This window comes from Ascidiella aspersa, chromosome 4 (genome assembly GCF_963924565.1).
Source record: "Ascidiella aspersa chromosome 4, kaAscAspe10.2, whole genome shotgun sequence".
In the NCBI taxonomy this organism is placed as follows: domain Eukaryota; kingdom Metazoa; phylum Chordata; class Ascidiacea; order Phlebobranchia; family Ascidiidae; genus Ascidiella; species Ascidiella aspersa.
Window position 1 is genome coordinate 11,915,043 of NC_139450.1, and position 24,051 is coordinate 11,939,093.

General features: G+C 40.8%; 3 protein-coding genes across 4 annotated transcripts in view; all 3 read right to left on the minus strand.

The window, feature by feature from the left end:
- Window positions 1-20: 20 nt before the first annotated feature.
- Window positions 21-6,565, minus strand: LOC146147887 (P-selectin-like). Its single transcript, XM_083387955.1, has 11 exons — window positions 6,532-6,565; window positions 6,325-6,431; window positions 5,231-5,409; window positions 4,851-4,897; window positions 4,034-4,232; window positions 3,211-3,301; window positions 2,738-2,891; window positions 2,120-2,308; window positions 1,203-1,406; window positions 725-910; window positions 21-217 (listed from the first exon to the last, which is right to left on the minus strand). The coding sequence occupies exons 1-11, from the start codon at window positions 6,563-6,565 to the stop codon at window positions 21-23; spliced, it is 1,587 nt and encodes a 528-aa protein (XP_083244081.1).
- A 1,229-nt stretch (window positions 6,566-7,794) lies between these two features.
- Window positions 7,795-16,125, minus strand: LOC146147888 (P-selectin-like). Its single transcript, XM_083387956.1, has 16 exons — window positions 15,877-16,125; window positions 15,452-15,602; window positions 15,057-15,239; window positions 14,333-14,527; window positions 13,767-13,961; window positions 13,309-13,555; window positions 12,857-13,035; window positions 11,129-11,310; window positions 10,543-10,705; window positions 10,048-10,173; window positions 9,470-9,661; window positions 9,168-9,344; window positions 8,732-8,835; window positions 8,492-8,654; window positions 8,106-8,216; window positions 7,795-7,979 (listed from the first exon to the last, which is right to left on the minus strand). The coding sequence occupies exons 1-16, from the start codon at window positions 16,123-16,125 to the stop codon at window positions 7,795-7,797; spliced, it is 2,802 nt and encodes a 933-aa protein (XP_083244082.1).
- A 1,285-nt stretch (window positions 16,126-17,410) lies between these two features.
- Window positions 17,411-24,051, minus strand: part of LOC146147889 (laminin subunit gamma-1-like) — a 31,052-nt gene continuing 24,411 nt past the window's right edge. For both annotated transcript variants that reach the window (XM_083388632.1, XM_083388633.1), the window contains 10 exons: window positions 23,727-23,929; window positions 23,204-23,307; window positions 22,692-22,832; window positions 22,303-22,507; window positions 21,955-22,056; window positions 21,713-21,827; window positions 21,281-21,480; window positions 20,874-21,032; window positions 20,303-20,402; window positions 17,411-19,837 (listed from right to left, as the gene is read on the minus strand). In XM_083388632.1, the coding sequence (XP_083244758.1) occupies window positions 19,575-19,837; window positions 20,303-20,402; window positions 20,874-21,032; window positions 21,281-21,480; window positions 21,713-21,827; window positions 21,955-22,056; window positions 22,303-22,507; window positions 22,692-22,832; window positions 23,204-23,307; window positions 23,727-23,929 (1,592 nt within the window). In that variant the 3' untranslated portion in view covers window positions 17,411-19,574. The remainder of the gene's footprint in view (window positions 19,838-20,302; window positions 20,403-20,873; window positions 21,033-21,280; window positions 21,481-21,712; window positions 21,828-21,954; window positions 22,057-22,302; window positions 22,508-22,691; window positions 22,833-23,203; window positions 23,308-23,726; window positions 23,930-24,051) is intronic.

Here is a 24,051-nt window from a genome sequence, read left to right on the forward strand (position 1 = left end):
AATGGTTTTGATCAATGCTACTATAACTTACAATCACAACTTGTGTTTTGTCCGCTCCAGGTTCCATTTTGCAGACATGTTCGCGAATGCGATCCACTTAGTATCCAACCATTGGAACAGTTAAATTCACACACACTCCCAACTATGCTATTTGTACTTGTGGCAATGCACGCAGTTTCACCAAATCTGGGACTGTCCAACGATGGGCAGGTCACGGCTGTTTAAAATGTCACTGGTTATGATAAACCCATAACATTAAGTTGTCATACATTATAGATAGTTTCGGCCAAATTCATCCTTTAGTTGGATAGGCTTTAATGTACGTATTGGCTATATTACGACCTTTATGTTTTGAAGTTTCATGTGTAACAATTTTTTTAAGTAATTAACGATAACCGACTGACGTTTGGTATAATGTGAATATATGAAAACGTTCTTAGGCTGACACACAGTATATTTCTGGCTCCACGATTTGTTGTGTTGGCAAGTCGCACGCTCGTCGCCAGCAACTTTGTATCCGGGGTCGCAAATAGCGACGCACTCGCTTCCGTAGGAAAAGTTTCCATACTCCCCGATACAATGCCACGTTCCGTTGGCGAGGTTGCTTAGCGTTGGGCAAAGCACAACTGATAACAATAAACTATAGTTTACATCTACTGTTTTACGTTGTCAGATGACGACCGTAAATAAATAAAACTAAACGTTTTTAATAGTAATCATTTACCTTCGCATCCGCTGCTCTGACCGCTCCATGAACCATTCTCCTGACAAGTCCTGCTCTTAGATCCAGTTAGTCTCCATCCTCGAGTGCAGTTAAATTCGCAAACGCTCCCGTAGGAATAGTTTCCACCAGGACCGTTGCATTTGACATCAGCAAAATTGGAAATATCCAACGAAGGGCAGGTTACCGCTGTTTTAAAAAGAAACGGTTTTATTGCAAAAAGGTAATTCTAGTTTTGGCGTTAGTAACTATTCTTTAAAACGCTAAAACAGTTTTACTCCTTTTAAAAGTTAAAAAAATGTAAAAATCTGTTTATCGTTACAAATACTGTGGAGAAAAATTAATGATGTATTAAAGGCACAGAAACACTCTTTAAAATTCTAATAACGCTAATTGGCGTGCTTCTCGTCAACGCACCACTTAACGTACACCGGTACCCTAAAAGCGTGTCCAAAAATAAGTATGTGAACACAATTCACACCTGAACAAGTTGCGTTTGATTCGGACCAGGAACCGTCTGGCAGACAGAGCGAGAAAGAAGGTCCGACAAGCTCATGCCCGGGGTCGCATTCCAGCACGCAGAAGTAGTTATACTCGTAGGCATCCGCAACCTCGTAGCAGCTGGCCGATCCGTTTTCGGGAGAAGGAATATCGTCGCACTTGATCAACGTGGTGCTGTTTGTGTCTGGTGAAAAAAAATAATAAACTTACCCAAAATCCCAAAAGGTAGTAGTAACCTACCAACATGCAGTGTTGTATAACTTCAGTACACTCAAATCACTGTTTTTAAATGACTTGACTTAAGTATTAGAGATAAATTGAATTAACTTGATTTAAGTCACTACGACAAACGACTTGACTTAAACTTACGTCATTTACAAAATGACTTCGCATATATTCAAATGTTTTAATTAAATATTTTTTATTAAAATAGGGTTATTTTAGGCAATTTTACTATTCCTAAATAACAGGAGTGGCTGAAAATTGTTGTAAAAAGACTTTTGGGTCTCTTCTTGTGTTTATTATTTAATCTTCTCGCAATTATTTAAGAATATTCAAAAAAGCGAAAACTGGTTCAGAACAACGTTTTATATATACATTCTGCGAAATCCTTTATCACGATATATTGTTAGTTTCATTATTTATATGACATGACGTCATATGCAAGCTTATCTAAACAATAGGAAACATTAGCTCAGCGGTCACTGCGCAATTTCTAAGAAAGGCGATTTAAATTTAAATTGCATGATTTTTTTGGGCAAAACCAACACATTTCGCAGATAAGCAAATAACTTTATTAGGTATACTTGATTTTGTAGTTTTTCCTCTTGTAACCCTTGCCGCAAAGTGTTTTTCATTATAATACCCAACAAATAAATGTGCCTGACAAAAACTTACCTTTTTGACAGGTGACTTCGACGCCGGACCAAGTGCCGTCTGCAAGGCACGTCCTTGTGTCCGAACCGTTCAAGGCGAAACCCGCGCTGCAGTTGAGGAAGCAAATCGCTCCGAAGCTGGACGGACCCGACTCCCCATAACACGTGACGTTGCCCCAATCAGGTCTCGTCATTACCGGGCACTGAATTGCTTCACGAGACAGCATTCAAGGTTAAAGCATTGTACGAAAACAAAAAGGGATTTAAATGACGTAACTGCAGCGGATGACTTTTGGAGCAAATCAACGCCAGTTGGGAACGTTTTAAGGGAGGAAGCAGTAGGATTTGGTAAAATAAAGCAACCATTAACAAATCCAAAAATTAAAACTAAAAAGTCTCTTAAACATAGCGCTACCAAAAATAATGTGGAAACAAAACAATAGTTTGGTTAATACTCTTATAATTACTTTTGAGGATTGAGATTTAAAAAAAAAGAAAATACTATTTAAAAAAATTTTATTGAAAAGGTTTCTTTACACTGATGTAAATTGCAATTTTTTAGTCGAGTCTGCGCATCGTTAGGTCCATGTCACGAACCCCTAACTTATATCAGTAAAACTTCATTTTACAAGGCGCATACCGGTGCAGGTGAATCCCTGGGTGGAGGGCAGCCACTGCGCGTCATCAAGTTCGTCGGGCTGGCCGCAAGTTGTGGTGCTGGGACCCTGCGCTTGGTAGCCGTCATCACAGAAGAGTTCGCAATGTGCGGCGATATCACACGATCCTAATGAACACTTCGAAGAAAGAATGTTTTCAGCAGTGTTTAAATATTGTAACATATTGATCTTCTGTAACTGAAAGCATCCTATATCTAAAACATTATGCTGGCAGTATTAAAATCTTTGTAGCCTACTTTAGTCGATAACCATATTCCTCGAGAACAATATTGTGACCTCATTACAACGTTTTTTTTTAGTAGGCTTAGTTATAATGTTTCGGCCGAACTACAGTTGTTGTTTTTTGAAAAGGTTTAAAACTTCTTTATAATGGCTTTAACTGTAAGTGATTTTTACTGTCACTTTTGTGTAAACTTTTTTGTCTAATTTTTCTCACCTTGTCTGAACAGTTTGCGCCACCAAAGCGCGGCGGAGCAAAAAGGTCACAGAAGGGGTATCCCGTGGTTGACGTTCCGTCCCAGATGCACCTAGAACATTGGTTTATATATTTAATTTTCTAACTTTATATAAACTCGATTAGAAGTTTATAATTTACTTAGTTTCAACTTTCAACCAACCTAATCACCACTTCTTACATTATATTATTAAATACACGAAAAATTTGAACAGATACGACAGAGTTCTTTCTATTTTTTAAAGCTTTAAACAGTAAGATTTTATTGGTGATTGGACAAATTCGCCTCACTTTAGACCAGCGGTTCTCAACCAGTGGGCCATGGCTCACTGGTGGGCCACAGACCAATTTAAAAAGCTAGAATTAGTTTCATTTGTGTCATTATATTTAATTTTACAGGAATAATGGCATGGGGAAGCATTAAAAAGGAATGTAAATTTATTGTTCAGCCGCAAGTATCTCACTAATGTACGGTTGAATAAATAATCTGTTTTGAAATATGTTCTGCTGTGTTTTGTTCTAAACATATTTTAAAGTTTTTTCTTTCATAAAAATTCTATTGGGCCACACAATTTTTTCCCAACGTAAATAGGCCACGAAAGAAAAAAGGTTAACAGCCACTGCTTTAGACCGTGCCGTCTGAAAATATTGTCATTAACTTTTGGCTTAAGTTTGCGGAAATATTGTAAAAAAAGAGTGCCAAAAAGTTTTTTTTCCAGCAGAACTTACTCAAAGCAGCAGGAAATCCTCTAACACTTTTACTTCGTCGCTATATACACTCGCAAAAACCATAAACAAAACTTACGCAATACTCCGGCCCGCGTCGACATCGGGAGGAGTCCACGAACCGTTCTTCATGCATTGCATGTCGACCTGCAGTTGTTCCCCGGGCTGCGTGAACCCGGGCAGGCACTGGAGGGAGCATTTGGACGTGTAATACCGGTTGTCGGGCTGGCACAGGTACTGTGTGAAGCGAGGCGGAACGATCGTGCCGCAGTCGTGGTCTGGAGGTAATGATTCGACACAAGATTTTAGCTTTGCTAAATGTAGGTTAAGGGCCAGTGATCACCAGTGTTGTAAACAAGTCATTTTGAAATGACTTAAGTCCCAGTCAAGTCATTTGTAAAATAATTTAAGTCTAAGTCAAGTGATATTTAAAATTACTAAGTTGAAGTCGAGTCTTGTCTTTTTGGATAAATAACAAGTCAAGTCCCAGTCATGTCATAATTAAAGCAAGTAAATTCCAAATCAAGTCCCCCCAAAATAATTAAACCTTAAGCTATTAAAATTGGTTATATTCGTCCGATTATGAGCAACACCTTAACTTATAAGTACCGAAAAGGCAATAGAGAGCAAGCAAATTTTTTTATGTGCAAAAAAAAAGGAAAAATAACCCAATTTTTAGAAAAAAAATGCTTAATGAAAACACTTAATTTCAAGCCAAGTCATTTGTCTAAAAGACTTAAGTCAAGTCAAGCCATTTGCCCTAAAGGCTTGAGTCAAGTCATTTGAAAACATTAAGTGCAATTAAGTCAAGTCATTGATTTAAGTCATTTACAACACTGGCGATCACAACGGCAACGTAACGCGTGCAAGATATTTACACTTAAAAGTGTAATTACCTGGGAGACCTTCGTTGCATCCCTTTTCTTTGTCACCACAACAATATCTATAAAAAATAGGATTTTATAAATTTTGTCTGTTAACCTTTTTGCAGTGAATCTCAAACTGTGTGCCCAATTCTTATTGCAAATAGGCATGTAAGCAAACATGCGAGACTCGGATGCACATTATTCTTTAGATAACCTGCTAATAATGTGGTATTTACCTATTTTATAGTGTATTTTAGGCGATTGTCAATTATGTTGTTTTGTATAATGTGGGCCGCGAATTTTGTTTGTATTTTTTTAGCACCGCAAGTTAAACAAGTTTAAGAACCATTTCCTTTTGATATGCACGATACGTACCTTGTTTAGGGCAAACGTTGCGGGCAACTAATTACCTGCAAACAGACAGCAGCGCGTTTCCGTCGTGGTCACATTGGGCAGGTTCCCACTCAGTTTTATTGTTCTGTCTCTGGTTGTTCTTGCATGCAGTTTCCTGCTTGCAGCCCTTTTTGATCAGGATCTTTGGGGTTCCGGCAACGTCCCGTCTAATTCGAATCTCGGTCTGGCACCAGTTCTATCACAACAAATCAACAGAACGAATTCACGACAGTAAAACACTGGATGCATAACCGTGGTCTTTAAACCAATTACGAGCGCCGCATACTGAAGTTCAAACATATTTTTTGTGGTAGGCCTATGATGTTACAAAGCTGCGTCATAAAACAGTACAAAATCATGCGTTTATTTGGTGTAAATGGACAAAACTTCAGATATCAAAGGTGGCAAAAAATACATTGACAAAATATACTACAAAAAGTAAAAAGAATGTATTTACAGATTAAAGTTGGCAAAAAATAGCTTAGGGCTATTGTCCTGGTGAATCACTCCCCCCCTGGTGACCCATTTTTATTTTTGTGCCCATGTTTTTGCAACCCACTTTGTTGTGGCCTCCACAACATACAGCTCCACGTATTCCGCCGTGACATAAATTTATCCACATGTTAAACTATTGATTAAAAAATCCGACTCGTGTGTCAAAAAGTTTGCCAACCCCTATCGCCATCAGTCTTTCACTAAACTATTGTACGCCTCAGTCACTTTAACTATAGTTATGTGCATAACTAAATTGTGTGCATCGTTTATTTCGTTAAACATTACAACAAATGTATGATCAGTTGTTCACACAAAACACAAACAAAAAATATATAAGGAATTAACTGAAATCATGTTGTTGCATTGCAGGCCTCACGTGAGCCGCTTTGAAAGGTTGCCCGTGCCGTACGTTGTGCAGGCCTGTTTTACAAATTCGTATGCATACTTTGCAAAATTTATAAAAATGTTATTTATATTAATTGAACTAGAATATAAGGTTCAAAATCCTTTTTGTCTGACTTATTTTACTTGCTTCTTGACCAGGTCATCATAAAAAATCGAACTGAGTCTTCGTCTAAGTAGCCCACGTGAATAATAATAAATTATTTTACTCTACCTCGTTAATTGGACATTCTTTCATTCCTTGTTGGTTACACTCAGCATTATTGGCTGCATCTTTGCAAGTGTAGCACCATCTTCCATTTGTTACTGTTGGACTGATAACTGCAAACAACAATATTAACTCGTGTTTTTGCTTTTCCAATTTGCATCTACCCTGGAATTAATGGCTACCAGTGAAAACTTTTATTTATGTTACACTTACCTAGCATTGCTATGCAGACGGGCAGCAATTTCATTCTCGAATTAACCCGAATCCAGTCTCCGTGTATAAGTGTTTAAATAACTCGCGAACGTTTCAAATAACGTTATATCACTCCAATGTAAATTTGAAAACAAGCGACATGTACATACGACCTTGATATTTCGGACTGGCATTATGTTTTTTTACTTCTCCCTGCATGGCAAGTACGCATATGTGTAATGGCATTGCAATCAAAGTCGCGCTGTAGCTTCTAATGAGTTGTGTGAGACTTGATGGACCTGGATTTTAACCCCGGGCGCACTTCTAATGCAGCGCAGGAAATTGACGCGATACAGGCAATAATCTTCGTGAAGGTTCCATTTGTGTAGACTTTTGTGACAGAGCATAATAGCGTCGTGTCGTGGTTCACTTTGATAGTAGCATGCAAAGTGTTCAGTATTGTTTCACAGCCTTGACCTTATTAAAAAACATGCTCAAATATCCCCATTTTTTCATGTAAATTCCTTAAATATGGAAACAATAGGTCAACATGCAAACTACGGCTTTGTCCCTAATGTAACAACGACAAGTTCCTTCATGATTCAGATCCCTATTTGCTATAGTGTCAATGTATATTAATATTATTGCAAGATGTCACCAATCATTAATTGAGACAAAACAACTTTATACAATAGTAGCCTATATAGAACAATTGTTCAATCTCTTGAACATGTTAAAGTTGTTCGGCCATTTTACACATCAGTTGTATATAAACCATTTTAAAAAGTAAACGTTGTAATTTGTTTTAAGAGATACCTAAAGTTGTAACAACAAAAGCGACAAGTCTTCAGGCTACATTTTAAGTTTTATTAGCATTTGTCTGGAATCCAAGCTGATGGCTGATTTATTCTAAACCTGCTGGAGTTTAATTTGAAGCCTGCTTGATCGCACAAAGTAGAACGGCTAATTGGTTAATTGGAGTTAACAACAAGGTTCAAGCACGCTTTAAAATGTATTTGGCAATACAGCAAATACCGACAGATAAAACACCGATATAACATGCAATAAACATCTCTGTTATATACAAGTTGGCAGAAGAAAAAAGTGAAATATTTGTGCCTTGGGGTACTGCAGAGATACAAAAATAAACTCACAACATATATTTCATTTACACGTAAAGATGGTGCTAGAATTTTTCAATTAACTGTCCGATATTAAGGTTAATTTCAGTTGGCCTACTAATAAAAAACAGTGAAGAAAAAATGAAGGCAAAGTTGCAGTTAGTTAGCACTGGACACTGCAGACTTGGTCGGCCACGTTCGTCACGATTTCGTTAATGTCGGAAACCTCGGCCAGGCTGTAGATGTTGTCCTTAATTGGCTTGGAAGCGATGACACTGAGATCTTGCAAGTGTGAGCCAGTGATGCCGATTGCGATCACGTGAGCGTCCGAGTCTCTCAGTATTTTTGCTGCAGTAAGAAATGAAATACAGTAAGAAATCGAAACAACGCGCACTTCTTGGCCAATGTATTTTAAGCTGTTTGCGAGTTTATACCGATTGTGCCGGCTGACAATTTATTTATTAACCAACTTACCATTGTTGACAAGGTCGTCTTTTGCGTTTCCGTCGGTCAGAACGATCACTACTTTCTGGATGCCAGGTCGGGCTCCCATTAAATTAGTTGCGACGAAGTTCAGCGCTTGACCTTGGTCAAAAATGACAATGTTTACTGTGTAGCTTGTTTCCCTTTTATGCATGTTGTGTATTTCTTAAAGGTGATTAGTTGACTTTTATCTCGTTCAAGATTTTTTTACCGAGCACAAAAAGAAGCGCTATTTTATTAAACTTATAGAAAAGTTCTCCTTCGGCATTTAATAAACGTACTTGCCACATCAAAATTAACATTTAACGAAAAAACAGACTTAACAGCGCATATAAGTCTTTTTAGGTCAAGGAAAAACGAAAAAGGGGTCAACTAACCGGCGAGCGTTCCCTTGCCAGAATAGTTGAGCTGTGAGATAGCGTCGTCCACTTCTGATTTATTAGCGTGCCAGAAGCGGCCGCTGGGCACGTATACCACAGAGTCGAATCCCACCAACGAGACTTGAGTAAACTTTGCGCTGATCTCGAAAGCGCTGTACATCTGAGAAAAAGAAAAAATAGGGTATAAATGTGCACGCCGCTTAATAGAAGGGAATGCATGTGCCCAGCTTTACTTACCGATTTGGTGAAATTGATGATGGTCTGGAAGTTTACTTCGCCGATGCTACTGGAACGGTCGACGACAAACACTAAGTTCAGTCGAGCCTTTGGTGGACATTCGTCTGTTTTATGAATAAACAAATTTATTCGTTGTCCCGAAACATTGGATTTAGGACCCAACTTAGCGTTTCAGTTTTGATCTACCGATCACGAGATTTTATGACAAATCAACTTAGACGGCCACTCTCATATTAAGATGACCTTAATTTTTAGGATCCTTTTAGGAAACAGTACCGCCATACAATTGGTGTAAAAAAAGTTTTTCACAATAATATCACATTTTTTTTCTTAGTTGGCAAAGCCACTTATATGTTGCGTCGCACCGCGCGTGGTTTGTTAAACTTTTTAAAATGGGGTCCATTTTCTCTTGTTAAAGGGAAACCAAGTCAAATACCTAAACAGCAAGGCTTTCGTCCGCTCCAGTCGAGGTCGGGTTGGCAGATCACTTGACTGGTTCCTTGCAGCAGGTAACCGTCGTTGCATGAGTACTGACATACAGAGCCGGTTTTGTGCCCGTCACTGCACATCACTGATCCGGCGTTCGGGGCAACGACAGGCGGGCAAACCGATTCTAAAAGAAAAACAGTCTTTATTAAATAGAAGCAGCTTTTTCGTGCGGAGATCGAATTTCGACACGCTCAGTTTTACCAATATGTCGTGAGCTTCAACAGTGTTTTGTCGCATTTGTACACTTACCAACGCAAACCGGGAGAATGTTGTCCCAGGCCATATAAGGAGCGACGCAGGTGACAGACGCAGATGGCCCGATCAGTGTGAAGCCTGGCTTGCACGTGAAGGTACAAGTCGAGCCGTTTCTCCAGCCGTCCGTGCATTCTACGTTTCCGTTCGGCATACCGGCGAGCGCGGGTTGGCACAGAGTGATTTGTTCTGTGGAAATTGTAAAGAAGACGTTAGTTAGATGTTTCATTCCACAATTATTAAGTCACCTAGTTATGACTACTTAAACAGGAATTTATATGTTTGAGAGATGACATACATGGTCTATTGGCCTATAAATGTGTTGCATGTAACGTTACATTAATTAAGGAAATCTAGAGAAAGCTTTTACTATGGTTGGAAAGGACATATGACACATAAAAGAAAAGAAAAAAATAAACGCCGTACTTCTTTTCATTGACAATCGGAGTAATTTTCTAGTTAGCCAGTAATGTTATTATATTGTTTTGATTTTGCGGCGCTGCTTTGTTTACGAGTGCGCCAAGCGTAATAAACTCTCTGTTTTTTATTTTATTACTGTTGGGCTGATAACGTACCGTTGGTTTTCTCGCTATCGCACACGTATCTCGCAAACTCGTTGCAGTAGAGGTCGACCCAGAGGAAGTCGCGTGTGTTGAATTTGACGGGATCAGACACAAGATGGACGCATCGCGCACCAGTACCTGAGACAAGTTAACAAACCTATTGATCTGAGCAAAATAATTAGTTGAAAGACAAATAATATCAAAGCAAATTGTTGTCAAAGTCATGCAAAACATTTTGGTGAGGCAAGTTAAGTTTTGTAGCCTAATTCAATGAGACACGTAAATATATCGTATACCCTTTACGCACCAATTTATTAGAAATACATTTTTTAAATTAATTCTATTCGTTGTCCAGCTTTGTGCGTCACAAAGTTTTCTTATGTTCAGATGAATGCGTTGTTGTAATGGAATATCGTAAGTTTCTTAAATGGTGATCATTACACAAACGGAATGTCGTAAGTTTCACAAACAGTAATAAATAAATAAACGACCTGCTTAACAACTTACCCCCGCGAATGCTCGGTTGTTTGGGAGCCCACATCTGGTAGTCACGCGGCAGAAGTGGGGCTCCGTCTCTCCATCTGAGCTTTCCTGGCTCATAACGGTCGTCGAGTCCGATCCAGGGTCCGAGAATCACGGTGGTCAAGTCGTTGAGGGGCACGAGTTTGTTCTGCCGAATAAAAATCAGGACAAAGTCAGGCAACATGCTTAAATTAAGGTTTTAATGTGCCGTATAAATATATGCTTTCCGTTTGAGTATAGTTATATGTTCATTTTGTTTTACACTGCCGCAAATGGTTCGCGAGCAGCTTTTAATTCTCATGTAGAGTTAAATTAACGGAAATGTAATCTTCATTAGGCTGCGGTAAGTTACATTCTTTCATTGTCGCTTTGATTTAGTCTAGAATCTGGTGCTATATTGCAAGGCTTTTATTCATTTTTGTTTTGAAGAATCTCGGTTTATTTGACCTGGGTTTTATACAGAGCAACGTTTGAGAAGCAGTCAGTTAATTAAAAATTATCTTAAAAAAATGCCAAATTTGAAAAAAATAGGAAAAACCTCAGCCAAAAAGAAAGGATGAATACAACTCACCAGGAGGATGGCGTTAAGTGTGTCGTACTCCTCCTTGGTCTTGATGGAAGCCGGATGTCCGCTCTCAATGTTTGCGCACGCGTCCGATGCGGTGTAGGAGGGATGCTCGGGATCAACCACCAGGTACTTGAAGCAATACTCGCCCTGGAGAAGCTCGTGAGGTGGGCAGGGAAGGTCCAGTTCTGGACAGGATAAACAAATGTTTTGGACATTGCAGTACATCAAATGCATTAAGTTAGAGCAGTGTTTCTGAACCGGGGTACCGCGGCACCCTGGTGTGCCATTTCTAATGCTCAAAAAAAAAAAAAAAAAAAAAAAAAAGGTGTCGATAGGTAATTAAGAAAGGGGGTGTCGAAAGGTAATTAAGAATTTTTAGAAACCTGATTTTTTAGGAACTTGATTCCGAAGAAAGCAGGGGGTACGACATGTAGTGTGAAATCATGCGCTATTAGGCATATTTGTGAAGAATGCATAATTTACGAAAAGCAACAACAAAAAGCCATTAGTAAATTGTCTGATTGTTTGTGTGTTGTAAATATTGTTAAACTTACAAGACTGTATTTATTGCGTGTATTCAACAAATAAGTTATAAATTGATTGAGCTTAATTCGGATTATTAAAATTCTATTTACATTCTAGACAGGGGGTACGAGAAAATTTCATCTACGCTCAAAGGGTACGAGCGCTAAAAAGGTTAAGAAACACTGTTCTAATAGAAACAGATATCTGTTTTGCACGATACGTCAGTATCCTGATAAAGACGTTCTGTATAGCACGTCGAAACGTCGATCTATTATATATTCTGCTGGAAGAGCAACACTCCGTTATATATTATGCCTGGCAGCAATAGCTTATTTCACACTGTTCTAAGTTGGTTGTTTGGTTCCAGTTCCATTTATAGTGACAATTCAGTAACACACTCAACGAAAATTCCAGTCAGGCGCCAATCTATTTATTATTTTTGAGGCGGGCGTAAGTCATAAAAGGTTGAGAATCACTGAGTTGGAGAGTTAACAAATTTTGCGTCTACGTCTGTTTTAGCAATGAAACGATGCGAAAAGCGATGGCTGTCACTATATTTATAGTTTAAATTATTGATCGATTATAGGTCAGTTTTCTGTAAAAGTTGCTTCACTAACTTTGCAACCGAACTTTCATTTAAAGTCAATTGGCTACAACTTCGAACTATGTTAACCCAAAATAGCATAAACCTATAAGGCTATAGATCAGCGGTTCTCAACCAGTGAGCCATGGCTCACTGGTGGGCCATAAGAGCATTTGAGGTGGGCCACATTTGAGGATGGCTTGGTGAGAAATTAAAAAGGAATATAATTTTTTTGTTCAGCCGCAAGCATCTCACTAATGCAAAGTTGAATAAATAATCTGTTTTGAAATATATTCTGCTGTGTTTTGTTCTAAACCTATTTTACAGTTTTTTCTTTCATAAAACTTTCGGGCCACAGAATTTTTTTGCAACGTTAATGGGCCACGAAAGACAAAAGGTTGAGAACCACTGCTATAGATATTGTCGTTGATTAAAAACCAATACAGCAGCAAATAAAATTGCGTGAACGCCTCGGATAAATGTTAATTTATTTTAACCGAGGCGGCATAAAGTTGCTTTAACACTTTAAGCACAACTCTAATCAATTGTTCATGTGTCCCTTACCCATTCTTCTAAATATGTCTTCAACAAGCTTCAGCCACTAAACACTTGATTATATTTACTTGTGCAGTTCCTGCCATCGCCGATGTACTCGGGAGCGCAAGTACATTCGAAAGATCCCGGCGTGTTCACACAAATTCCGCCCTCCTCCGAACTCATACAGTCATCCAGCAGCTCGAGACACTCGTCGATGTCCACGCAAGAGAAGCCGTCTCCGCGGTAACCAGGAATGCAGGTGCAACTGAACAGTGAAAGCATTTGGCTACTATTACAGGTGGCATTTTTGCGAAACTTTCTATATATTTAAAAGTTGAGGGCATTCGGCTGGTAGCATACAGATTCAAAAAAGGGAGATGGAGCCTGTAGTGTACAATGAGACTTACTATGGCCATATCGCACTGCTGTTGCGTAACTCTTTTATCCCCCCCGAAAAAAGTAGAGGAATAAATTATTAGCGCGGGATGAAAATATGAGAACATGAAATATAAATTTTAGAAGGAAATTATTACCTTGCTTGCAGAAGGGAAGTTCCCCGATCCATTCCTTGGTGATGAAATCGCAGATGATGACGTCATTGCCCTGGAGCGTGAAGCTTTTGTCGCACGAGAAGGAACATATGGAACCGACCCGGTTCCCATCGGTGCAGGATCCGGCTCCGTTGACCAGATTCAGTACTTCAGCGGGAAGTTGGTCGCAAAGCACTACAGGAAATATATATTTTATTTCTATCTCCTTCATGTTTGATTGATCAAGGTTTTCATCTAATGCGAACATGTTTTTTCAACTGTTAGGGATAACTTCGGTTTTCGGTCTACTTATGGCAAACCAGTACTTGAGTGAAATTACGCACAGTTACGCCCGCATATAAGCCAACAAGTGTTCTTAGGCTTCTAAGATTTATGTGATTTGTATCTATAGTATGTTATTTCTGTCTTATTTTAATCAGGGACCTACAAACGAATGACAACGTACTGAGTTTGCATTGCGGATTGTTATCCCAATCTGGAATTTCACCGGCGCAAGTCGCTTTGCTGCCTCCGTTGGCCTCGTAGCCCGGATCGCAAACAACTGTGCAAGTGGAATCCAGTTCAGTGCCGCTGGTGCAGTCCACCTGACCGTTCTCCACCGAAAAGGGGCGGCAGTTCACTACCTGAGTCTTTTCAGCAACTGTAAACGCAATAAAACTTGGATTATTTTGAAAATGAAGTTATTTTTGAAAAAATAAAACTAAAAACAAAGCTTTTGAGCATAATGGTTGGAGGTTGTAGGAAGACGATCATTTTGAACGTTTCTATGTTTACTTTAGTCACTATGTTGGCTATGTTGACTATGTTGAAAATGAATAAAAATTATTCGAAACGTTCAAAATGATACCTTCTTCTGTATAGGCTTTGATATTCTTATTACGTAAAAACAAAGCATTCTTGAATAAATCGTGTCACAAACTTTTGCATGGTTAACGACTTAGAGTTCCAACTTCGAATTTAATTTACTGTTAGAAAGACTACGTTCCACGACAACGTTTTTGTCGTACTTACGAAGGCATCTTGGTTTTGGGAAGGACCATATCTTGGACGACGCGTCGCATGTGACTACCCCTGTGCCGAACAGATCGTAGCCCTCGTCGCAAACGAACGAGCAAACCGAGGAAAGTCTGTTAAAGTTGGTGCAAGCAGAGCTTCCGCTTCGTGGGGGTTGCGTCATCTTTACGTCGCACGCATCGCACGACTCGTCTGGTCGAGGTAAAAGTATTATTAAAGGTTACTTTAAAGTACACATAATGTATTGAATCAAATACTTTGGGAAATGCCGTATTTTAAAGTCAATGGTTAAAATTAATTCTTCAAGAATGGCCGCAGAAGATGGGGCGTTATCATTTTTGCCTCAAGCTACTTTTTCTTGAATATCATGCAATGTTTAAACTTTAAAGGCTATAGAGGATTCATGATTTTATTCGATAAACTCGTTGAATTTGTTTAATGTTTATCCGATTTTTAATATACCTAGATAGAATTGCCCTTTGTATTGACTTTAACTCACCGTTTTCATTTCAAATGGTAAGAAAGTATAACATTTCAAGCAGCTAGTTATAGAGTCGCAAACTTGCAAACAAATGTTAACCTTATATTGACCAGTGACAGCATTAATGGCAGAATCAGTATATCCTCATTCAAATAAATAATGGATTCATCTATTTATCTATCAGAACAGTGTTGCCAGTCCACATCTGATCACACAAGTGGAGGCGACAATGTATCTCACCATAAACGCATCTAGCCTCCTCTCCCGACCAGACCCGTTCGTCCATGCACATCCGTCGATCGGTTCCTTTCAGCCTGTAGCACTTGTCGCACTCGAAACTGCACACGTCCGACTTTACATCGTTGTTGTACGAGCAGAACATTTTGCCGTTCCTGGGCGCTGACAGCGGGGAACAAGTGCGTTCTACATAAAGGCACGAGCAGGTTGAGCTACCAGCCGATCGGGACAAAATAAATTAAAATACATTAGGGCATATTTTGGAATTAATTTTGCAACAGATGTTGGCAAAACGGTTATACATCACTGCAAGGTCTTTAGCTGGTTTACTATGTTACTGATAAGTGTGCGAGTTATATCAAAATCGGATAACCGCCCTGGCTACGTTTAGTACTTACGCTTCATGTCTCCGTTGCAGCCTGGCGTGGAACAGCAGTGTCTGCAAACCGACAGTGGCGAGTTGGCGATCGTGTTGCACTGAGTGATGGGCCATGCTTGCATGTAGTTCTGCTTCTCGTTGTTCATGCAGGCGTGTGTTTGCTTGCAACCCTGAAAAGACAGTTTTGTAGTCAAATATTGGCAATGTACTTTTCATTACAACTAGCAGCTTTTGGACACCAGGCGTAATAAGATTGGAAGTAAGTTAACTCTGCATCCAATATGTGGCTTTTCGAAATTATATCCGCCATGTAGGCTAGCCTTCAGATAAGGACTTAAAAATGGCGAGAACAACAAAGTGTTGGTGTTGTTTCAATGAGTAAACAGGCCACTCCGATATTGCTAATCAATTCCAATTAGAAAGAGGGGATTAACCTACACCTACCTTGTTGATGATGATCTGCAGCTTATGGTCGGTGTTCCACACGCGGATCTCGGTCTGGCACGACTGCTGTGAGGCCTGACACGTGACCAGGTTCCGGTTGCATTCCTCGTTGCTGCGAGCGTTTCGGCAGGTGAAGCACTGCAGGTTGGTGGAGCTCTTGGCCAGGATAGAAATGCCGAGAACGCAGCTGGGTAGGATGGCCGCCAAGCACAACAACGCTGCACGTGGAATTAAGCGGTTAACTCGCATACTTACCATGCCGTGCGCCGCTGCACGGTTACAAGAGCGATAAAAGCATATTCACTACAACAAATTAAATGAGGGTTTAGTATCAGACGAGCTTAATAGAGAGAGACTTACATTGCACATTTAGATTTAGAATCATCTTTTCTTGATGTTTGAAACGAATCGACGCGCTGCGCTAAGTTTCAGTTCTACTAATAAAGAATGCAAGGTTTGCCTCCTGAAAAACAAAGAAGTATACTGTTAGTAGCTTGCATACAGTTAAACTGGTATCGATGCTGATCAGTTCGCTGATGTCGTTCTTCCTAAACTGATCGAAAGCAACTGATGATGATCTGTGAAATCCATGGCGTTATATACTCGAAACGCCACGAATTAATTTGATAGTTTTTGTTGTCGGCGTGCACCCTTAACCCTGCTATAAAGCTCGTCAAACCAGTAATTGGCAGTTACTTTTGTTCGTCTACTTGTTTAACGATTGTCTGGCCTGTTTTCTCGTTTTCACTGAATTCATACCGCGCTGTTGAACCGACGCGAACGCAGAGGCGATTCGGCGTATCGCCTATATAATTTTATCAGTTTGCGTGTTTAAGGCCTTCAAGTGCAAGACACGTCTTCTAAAGATTGCTAATCGAAATTCTCGACGGCTTTTACGAGGTGTAACGACCGTCCTGCGACCACGCGACGCAAGTAAATAGACAACCTTGCCATTTGCTTTATTGTAATAGGTCGTGATGTCATTTGAGGCAGTAAAATTTGGAAATGGCAAAGGTGTTTTGCTTTTAGAAAATATCAAAATATGCATTGGTTTGATACAGAGCACTTTAGTTGCCGAAGTTGGTATTTGTAGGACACTTACATTTTGAATTTTCGGCCGACTTTCCGCCCTAAAACGTCGGTCATGTTAACATTTCCACCACCAACTTTTAAATCTGGCTATTTCCAAGTCAATTTTTATCATTCTCAATTACAAAACTATACAAGGCAGCTTTTGAGTTTAAGTATCAATTTTTAATTTATTGGCGTGTTGCGCTCCTGGTCTAAACCTAGTTTTGCACAATAAGTAGGCTATACCTTCTCTTAAACAGTTTTTGGTTTCCATGCTTTCAGCAGGCGACACGTAAGGTATATTTCGAGTTGTCGCTGTATAAACTTCGTGTTGGTGACACGTAGAGGCCCAACATTTCAAGACAATAATTATAGCCCTCTTCCTGCCCCATTCTGCTGGGAACGAGCGCGATCGTTTATTTCTATCCTTGTCCCACGTATATGAGTAGCAAACACACAGTCGAAAATTTTGTTGGTTATATTTTTCTTACGAAAGATGGAAAATTTACAGAACACGAAATTTCGCGACCGTTACAGAGCTGATAGAGATAGAGATAGCAAGAGTATGAGTGGCAATTAATTAAAAAACTGTTACTTATATCCGAGGGTGTTTTGTGTGTGAAGGACATATGATGCAATAATGGCGTAAAAAACATGAAGTCGGTATGCTACGAATAAGGGTAATAGATATATCTGGTGATTCGGTTATAAAAAACGGAAAATATGCCGCACTCGTTGTAAAAACAAAAACACTTTTAAAAATGGATTCGATGCGAGAGACGTACGCTACACTCTCGGTCCGGATTAAAAACTTTAATAAAAACAACGAATGTTAGTGTTTATATACTTAGCGATAACGTATAAGCTGCTTCGGCAGGCGAGAACAGAGACGTGAGTTGCTGGGCGTATGCTTCATAAAAATTTTCAGCCCCGAGAAGTTACAACAAATCAACGCGCAGGAGGAAAAGCGGCGAGAATGGAGAGCACACAAAGATATGCACAGGGGATAGCCTTCGAGGTGACAAACCACAAAAAAACAATCTGCACCAGCTAATTCGGCAACAGATTGATTAGCTCTACTCAACGGGAAGATAGTTAATACAAACAGTAGGATAAAAGGCGGATTGTCAAAAGGCACCGGCGTACTTTGCGTTATAACACTCCTGGATTTACGTTTAAAGGCGTCTTTTATAAAAAAAGTTTTTGGCATCCGATAAAGGAAGGCACATAAATGAAATGAATACTACAAAACTCAAAATAATTGACGTGATTAGGTCTTCTGGTAAACTGCTGTCAAATTTTATGCTTTCATGCATTAAAAGTCAATTTATTGATAAGGGAAAGGCGTTTTGGTGTACAACACAAAATAAACAAGAGAAAGAGAGAGATACTCGACTATGTACAGAGAATAAATTAGACAGGGACGTATGTGCTCACAGCGCCTCCGGTGGTTAAAATGCAATCGGTGCAGTAATTTAGCGGTGGGCCTACTTCGTTTTTTTTCTCAAGTACAATTTTGGATTTGGAAATATTCTTTCTGCTTTTGAGGTAGTCTTGTGATTGTACATCGCCGATGCAGTGAGCACACAACGACAAAACGAGAAGCGGGTTATTGGTTACAAAAGGCCCCAGCTCAACAAACTGCAGGATTTTAGGGTTTTTTGTACAAGGTGCTGTGGTAAGCGCTTTTCGCTGGCCAAAAGCACGCCGCCAGGGCGCCTACTAACACTCGGCTGAATGCGCTTTGTACATGCGGAGATCTACATAAATCTTCGTTTGGCGGAAATGAGCATGACACGCCCGCCGTTAGCAAAGCACAAAAGCAAGCAAGCAAGCAAGCAAAGGCTTTAGAGGCGCGGGCGTCAGAAGCACCATCAGTTTAAGCAAAGCCGCTAAAAGTAAGGAAAGAGAAGGGACACAAAAGATATGCTGCAAGGCGACACGTGAAAACGCAAAATAAAATTCGACTAGATAAAAAAACGAACAAGTGTGGTATACAAAGCGGAGTTCTTTTCTTTTGGGGAAGGGGGGTAAGCGGTGATTGGGTTGGGAGGGTGTGAGCAGGGGTGGGGCCAATTGGGGCGACACTTTTATTGCGTTGGTCACCCACCCGCACAGCTGAATAAAGAGCACACACGCACAGAGAGAGTAACGCGGGTAATTCTATCTCGGCGATCATAGAGGCGACAAAAGATGCTGATAAAAAAGGGCGAATTCACACCATAAGTAAAATGAAAGAGGCGGCACCCGGAAACTACTCGCGGTGCGTAAAAACAAATCTGCCCTGACGCGACCCTTCGACGTGCTGTTTATCGCAAATCCGCCAGCAAAAAAGCACACGATAGAAAACGAGGGCGCGTGGCGATGGACGGCGGTGCCGGGCGGCTGTTTTTTAAGGTCAGAACAGAACGAGATAAAAATAATGGCGGTGCGATTTGGAGGCGGCGAAATGGAGCGCGTGGGGAAACGGAAGCGTTAAGCGCCGACCGGCGGTGAAAAAAATATCGGAAAAACGCCGCGGGTCTTTTTTGCGCGTTTTCGGCGCGCGGGTGTCTTTACTCTCTACAAGGCGCGTCGGGAAAGCAAAGATGAAAATGTTAACCTTCCGCGCTCTGCAAGGCCCCTAATCACTGGCCCTCGTCCTCGACGCTTGTCACGGTGTTGCAAGAGACGGGAATGCTGTCTCGGATTTCTTGCAGGTTGTCCACGTCGCGGGTCAACTCGGCGATCCGACTGTCGTACTCGGCCAGGGTGCGGTTCTGTCGCAAAGCGGCCGCCTCCAGCGTCTTGATGGCCGCGGTCAGGTTGGCCACTTCCACCTGGTGACGTAGACGGGCCAGCTCGTTCTCCAGCGCCGTGATTTCCTCGTCAGTCACGTCGGCCATGTTGTCTGTCGAAGGGACAAAAGGCGCGGTTTTAAAGTGGGTAGCAAAATCAGGAGTGGATACAATGGGAGGAAGGGTTCAGACCTATTCGCGTGGCTACCTTAAAAGTACTTTTTCTGGTGGTTTAGTAGGTTAGCAAGCTCTCTTGTATACTAGCTTTTTAAATGGGCAAACTTGCATTTTGAGCATTGTGTAAAAAAATACAGGAAGGAGTAACTAATTTTCCCATATTGCACTTCCACGTAAACCACATTTACTTTTACCGCGTTCACTCAGTATGCCGATTCTATTCGTACACTTTTATTATATCATGTGGGATAATATAAAAATGTGACCCAACACAACATTCAAATCAGTAAGTGTCATTCTTTAAAAATAAAAACACACTGTCGTGAAATCAAACATTTGCTTCACCTTTTAGGGCTCGCAAGCTGCAGAATTGCACAGATTATTTTTTAGATATAACTTACTCAGTCTGTCGAGCAAATCGTTAAGCTGGCCGAGGACAACATGGACTCGATCTTCGCTCGTCTTTGCCTTCTTACGGGCGTTTGCCGCCGCTGTAGTTGCCTGAAAAGTAAAGAGGTGTTGTTAACAAATGCGGGGTCGCAACACTCATTTTTTCTTTAGGGGAGAACCTTGTCCCACAGTTAGAAAAGGACAATACGTTCAAAAAGCGTTTTGAAAAAAAAAAGGCATTTCTATGTTTAATGGGACATATTGGATGCTTGCAAAGTTAAAACATGACATAATCCGACGTTTGGCTAATTGACCATTACTATTTGCCAAAAAAGGATTGAAACATGGCAAAGTATATTGTTGTGAACAGAATTTACTTTATTTGTTTGTTTTTTTAATTAATAAATATAGATATAGCATGTGCGCATTTAAAATATTTTTAGCTGTCTTTTCTGCTACCAGAAGCTTCTTGTCGTACAGTTATTGAAACCACATCCGATCAGTTCAGCGAAATTTCGTACTAAAAATGCTCAAACGTTTCTCGTCGACCAACTACCAGTTTGCTTTGATCAGTCGACTTACACGGTCCACGGCAGCCTTGTCCGAGTTGGCTTGATCGGCTGCAGCATTTAGGCCTTGCTCGGTCACATCCAGGTCGGATGCGAGTTGGTCGATGTCTTCGCTCACGTTCCCGGCGCGGTTCCTGCTGGCGGCTGCCTCGTCCAAAATGTTTCCGGCGGCCTGATTGAAAAAAAAAACATTGTTTATTATCGGAATTAAGAAATAGAAGAAACAATTGTGCTCTAAGACTTTTTTGTCGACAGAACTACCCTTATGTTGCCCATGCATACTGCACAAACCCTTTATGTTATACCTATCTATCTCTACAAGATAGCAATTCCGAAATAAGCAACGTACACGCAATCATTCTTGTTACGAAAAAGCAATTATAACGAAACTGTTTCAGTCTGCATGGGTCCGCAACTCACCGTCTGTATCTCGGACGAGATGTCCTGGGCCTGCTGGGCTTTGTCCCTGGCCTGGAGGGCCACTGAGCGCGCCGATCCGAGGGCTTCGCGGGCTTCCTGGGTCTTGTTGTTGGCCGTGTCGATCTTGGCCTGAATGGCGTCGGCTCCGGCCAGCGCTTCCTCGGCCAAGGCGCGGTTCGTTGTAATTTCCTTGTCGAAACCTGGAAGCGAACGTTTGGATCTTGATTCGTGCTTTTAAAACTTACATAATCTCGCTAAATTCTCGCCGAGGTTCGACCACAAGGCCACGTTTTGTTTCTAACTTAAACGCCAACACAAAAAGCATGTTGAAAATGCTAGCCCTAAGCCTTAGTTCTTTTGAGAGCATTCTCAGAAAATCAGGTCTGTCGACATGAATGTTACAAAACACGAACAACATGTTTTTTAACTTACTCTCTAACGAGGCCTTGTTGTTGAGTACCGACTGGTAGGTGGCGTTTCCAACAGCAACCGCCTCTTGGCTCGACAAGTATGCGCTGTGCACTTGGGCCATTAGCTTGTCGGCAGACTGCAAAAACAAAAACAACATTGTAAAACAGCTTTGAATTAAAGTACCAAATAAACACATTAGACTGTGTTGCGGTTTCAAATATCGCTAACTTTAACATTTAAAGTGCTTTTTTTTTTCAACTTACGTCCTGCATTGCGTCCACAATGTCCAGTTGATTACGAGCGAGCTCTATCTGTGATGCGTATTGCTGGTGGTCACGCTTGTATTGAGCGTCCAGGGCGTTGATCTAAAAAAGAAGAACGAATTTAATGCCAGAATAATTTTACGGCAGTGCAAATCACGGAAGATCACTAGATGATTTAAACCTTGTTAGCTGTTGTTATTACTTTAACTTTTTAGACAGGAAAGCAGTAGTCGAATCCATCAAAATCATAGTCGAATCCATCATTCACGATTTATGTTAAATCGATTACCACATTAGTGTTTCAAAATATTTCCAAAAAGTTTTTAGTTTTTCCGGTGTTCCACAAACCTCGGGCAAGAGAGCCTCGGCTTCGGTCTGAATGTTCTGTGAGCGTGTGTTCATGTCGTCGGTGTCCACTTCGGGCACTACAAGCTTGCTGGCTTCGGTAAAGAGATCGGTAGACTCGTTCTTGGCCTTTTCCGCCTTGCTTTTAAGCACCGGAGCCAGGGTTGTCAACTCGTTAAGCAAAGCGCGGGTGGCCGGAATCTTGTCTCTGCGCGCGTAAAATAGGGTATATAAAAATATAAATAGTTCTATCAACTTAGGCCCAAAAAATATAATTTTTGCTCCTATAGTTTACCGTGAAAGCAAATCAAAAACTCGAAATATTGGTCGTGAAATGTAATCTTTACAGTCGAACAAACAGAAGACAAAGTCAGACACAAAAGTTGTCTTACTCTGAGTTAATCATGTTGTCGAGCGTGTTAAGCAATCCTTCCAAAGTGTCCACGGCACCGTCGACCGCCGCCTTAGCTTTTCGCGACGTATCCAGGGCCTCCTGGGCTGTGTCGACCACCGATTTGGACTCCATCTGGTGCCTACAGGGAAGAATAAACTCGGTATTAAAAGTGTGTGTATATGGAGGGTCGTTTGATCGGCCTTCCTTAGGGATTCTAGCGACCGGAACGAGCGTACTTAACAGTGACTTTAGTTGAAAGTTAGAGTTGACAGTCGAAGGACTCGAACGAAGATAATGACATTCCCAAGCGACCGGCGCGCTCACGTGACTTTTCTAGCCTGGGCAGCTCGAATACAGACAGGCGCCGGCTGAGAGAAATAATTGCCAGGCGTTCGGGTCGGAATCACGCTAAATGGCCAATTGTTGGGTCAAAATTTCCGGTCAAATTGAGACGATTACGTTCGAGCCGGAATTTCTTTCCCGCTATAATTGTTGCCTTAGTTGACGAACCTGTTGGCAATCGTTTCGGCTTCCAGAGCCAGGGTGCTCATGTTGTTGTTCTTGCTCAAACTGTCGTCGGCGATAACTTGGGCGGCCATGAGGTGCTTCATAGCCTGAAAGATAATATACGTGGAGTTATTTTACTGTTGCTTTATACCTGTAGGCTAGAAGTTGCTGCGTTTGTTCCAATATTAAAATAAATAAATTATTTCTAATATTATAAATGCATAATAGAAGAAGCACCTATTCGTGATAGTTAGGAGTACAATTTATCATTGGCAATTACACGATTTAAGTCGTATAATTGCCAATAACACCAGCACATAATTAGTTCTGATTAGGATTAACCTGTAATAGTTCTCAGGAAACTAATCTTACAACAACGTAAAAGTACAGACAAAAGTGTAGCGTTTTTTAACCAAATAGTTTAACATTGTGGCCGAACTTTCACCCTAACAAGACTAAGTCGCCGGTCCTGGATAGAAACGCATTTGATGCTAAATGATATTTATACAATTTTATAACAACTTACGTCGTCCAGCTGCTTCTGCGCGTGGTCAAGCAAATTCTTGATGTCTAGGGTGTCGTTCTTGCTGCTGTCCATCGTTTCGCGCGCCTCGTCCACCGAGTTGTTGCACTGCTCCACGTTGTACTCCACCATGGTCAGCTTCTGGTAGATCTGATTCAGCTGCTCCTCCACCATGTCGGTCTTCTCCTGAAGTTCCGCCATCTTGCCTGTGGCGAGGTTGAAATTTGAAACAATGTAAAAAGTGCTCGGTGTGCCCGTTATGTGTTAATGTTTACGTAGATTGGAAATCACCTCAAATACAAAACAGATACGGCTGAACATAAACTCG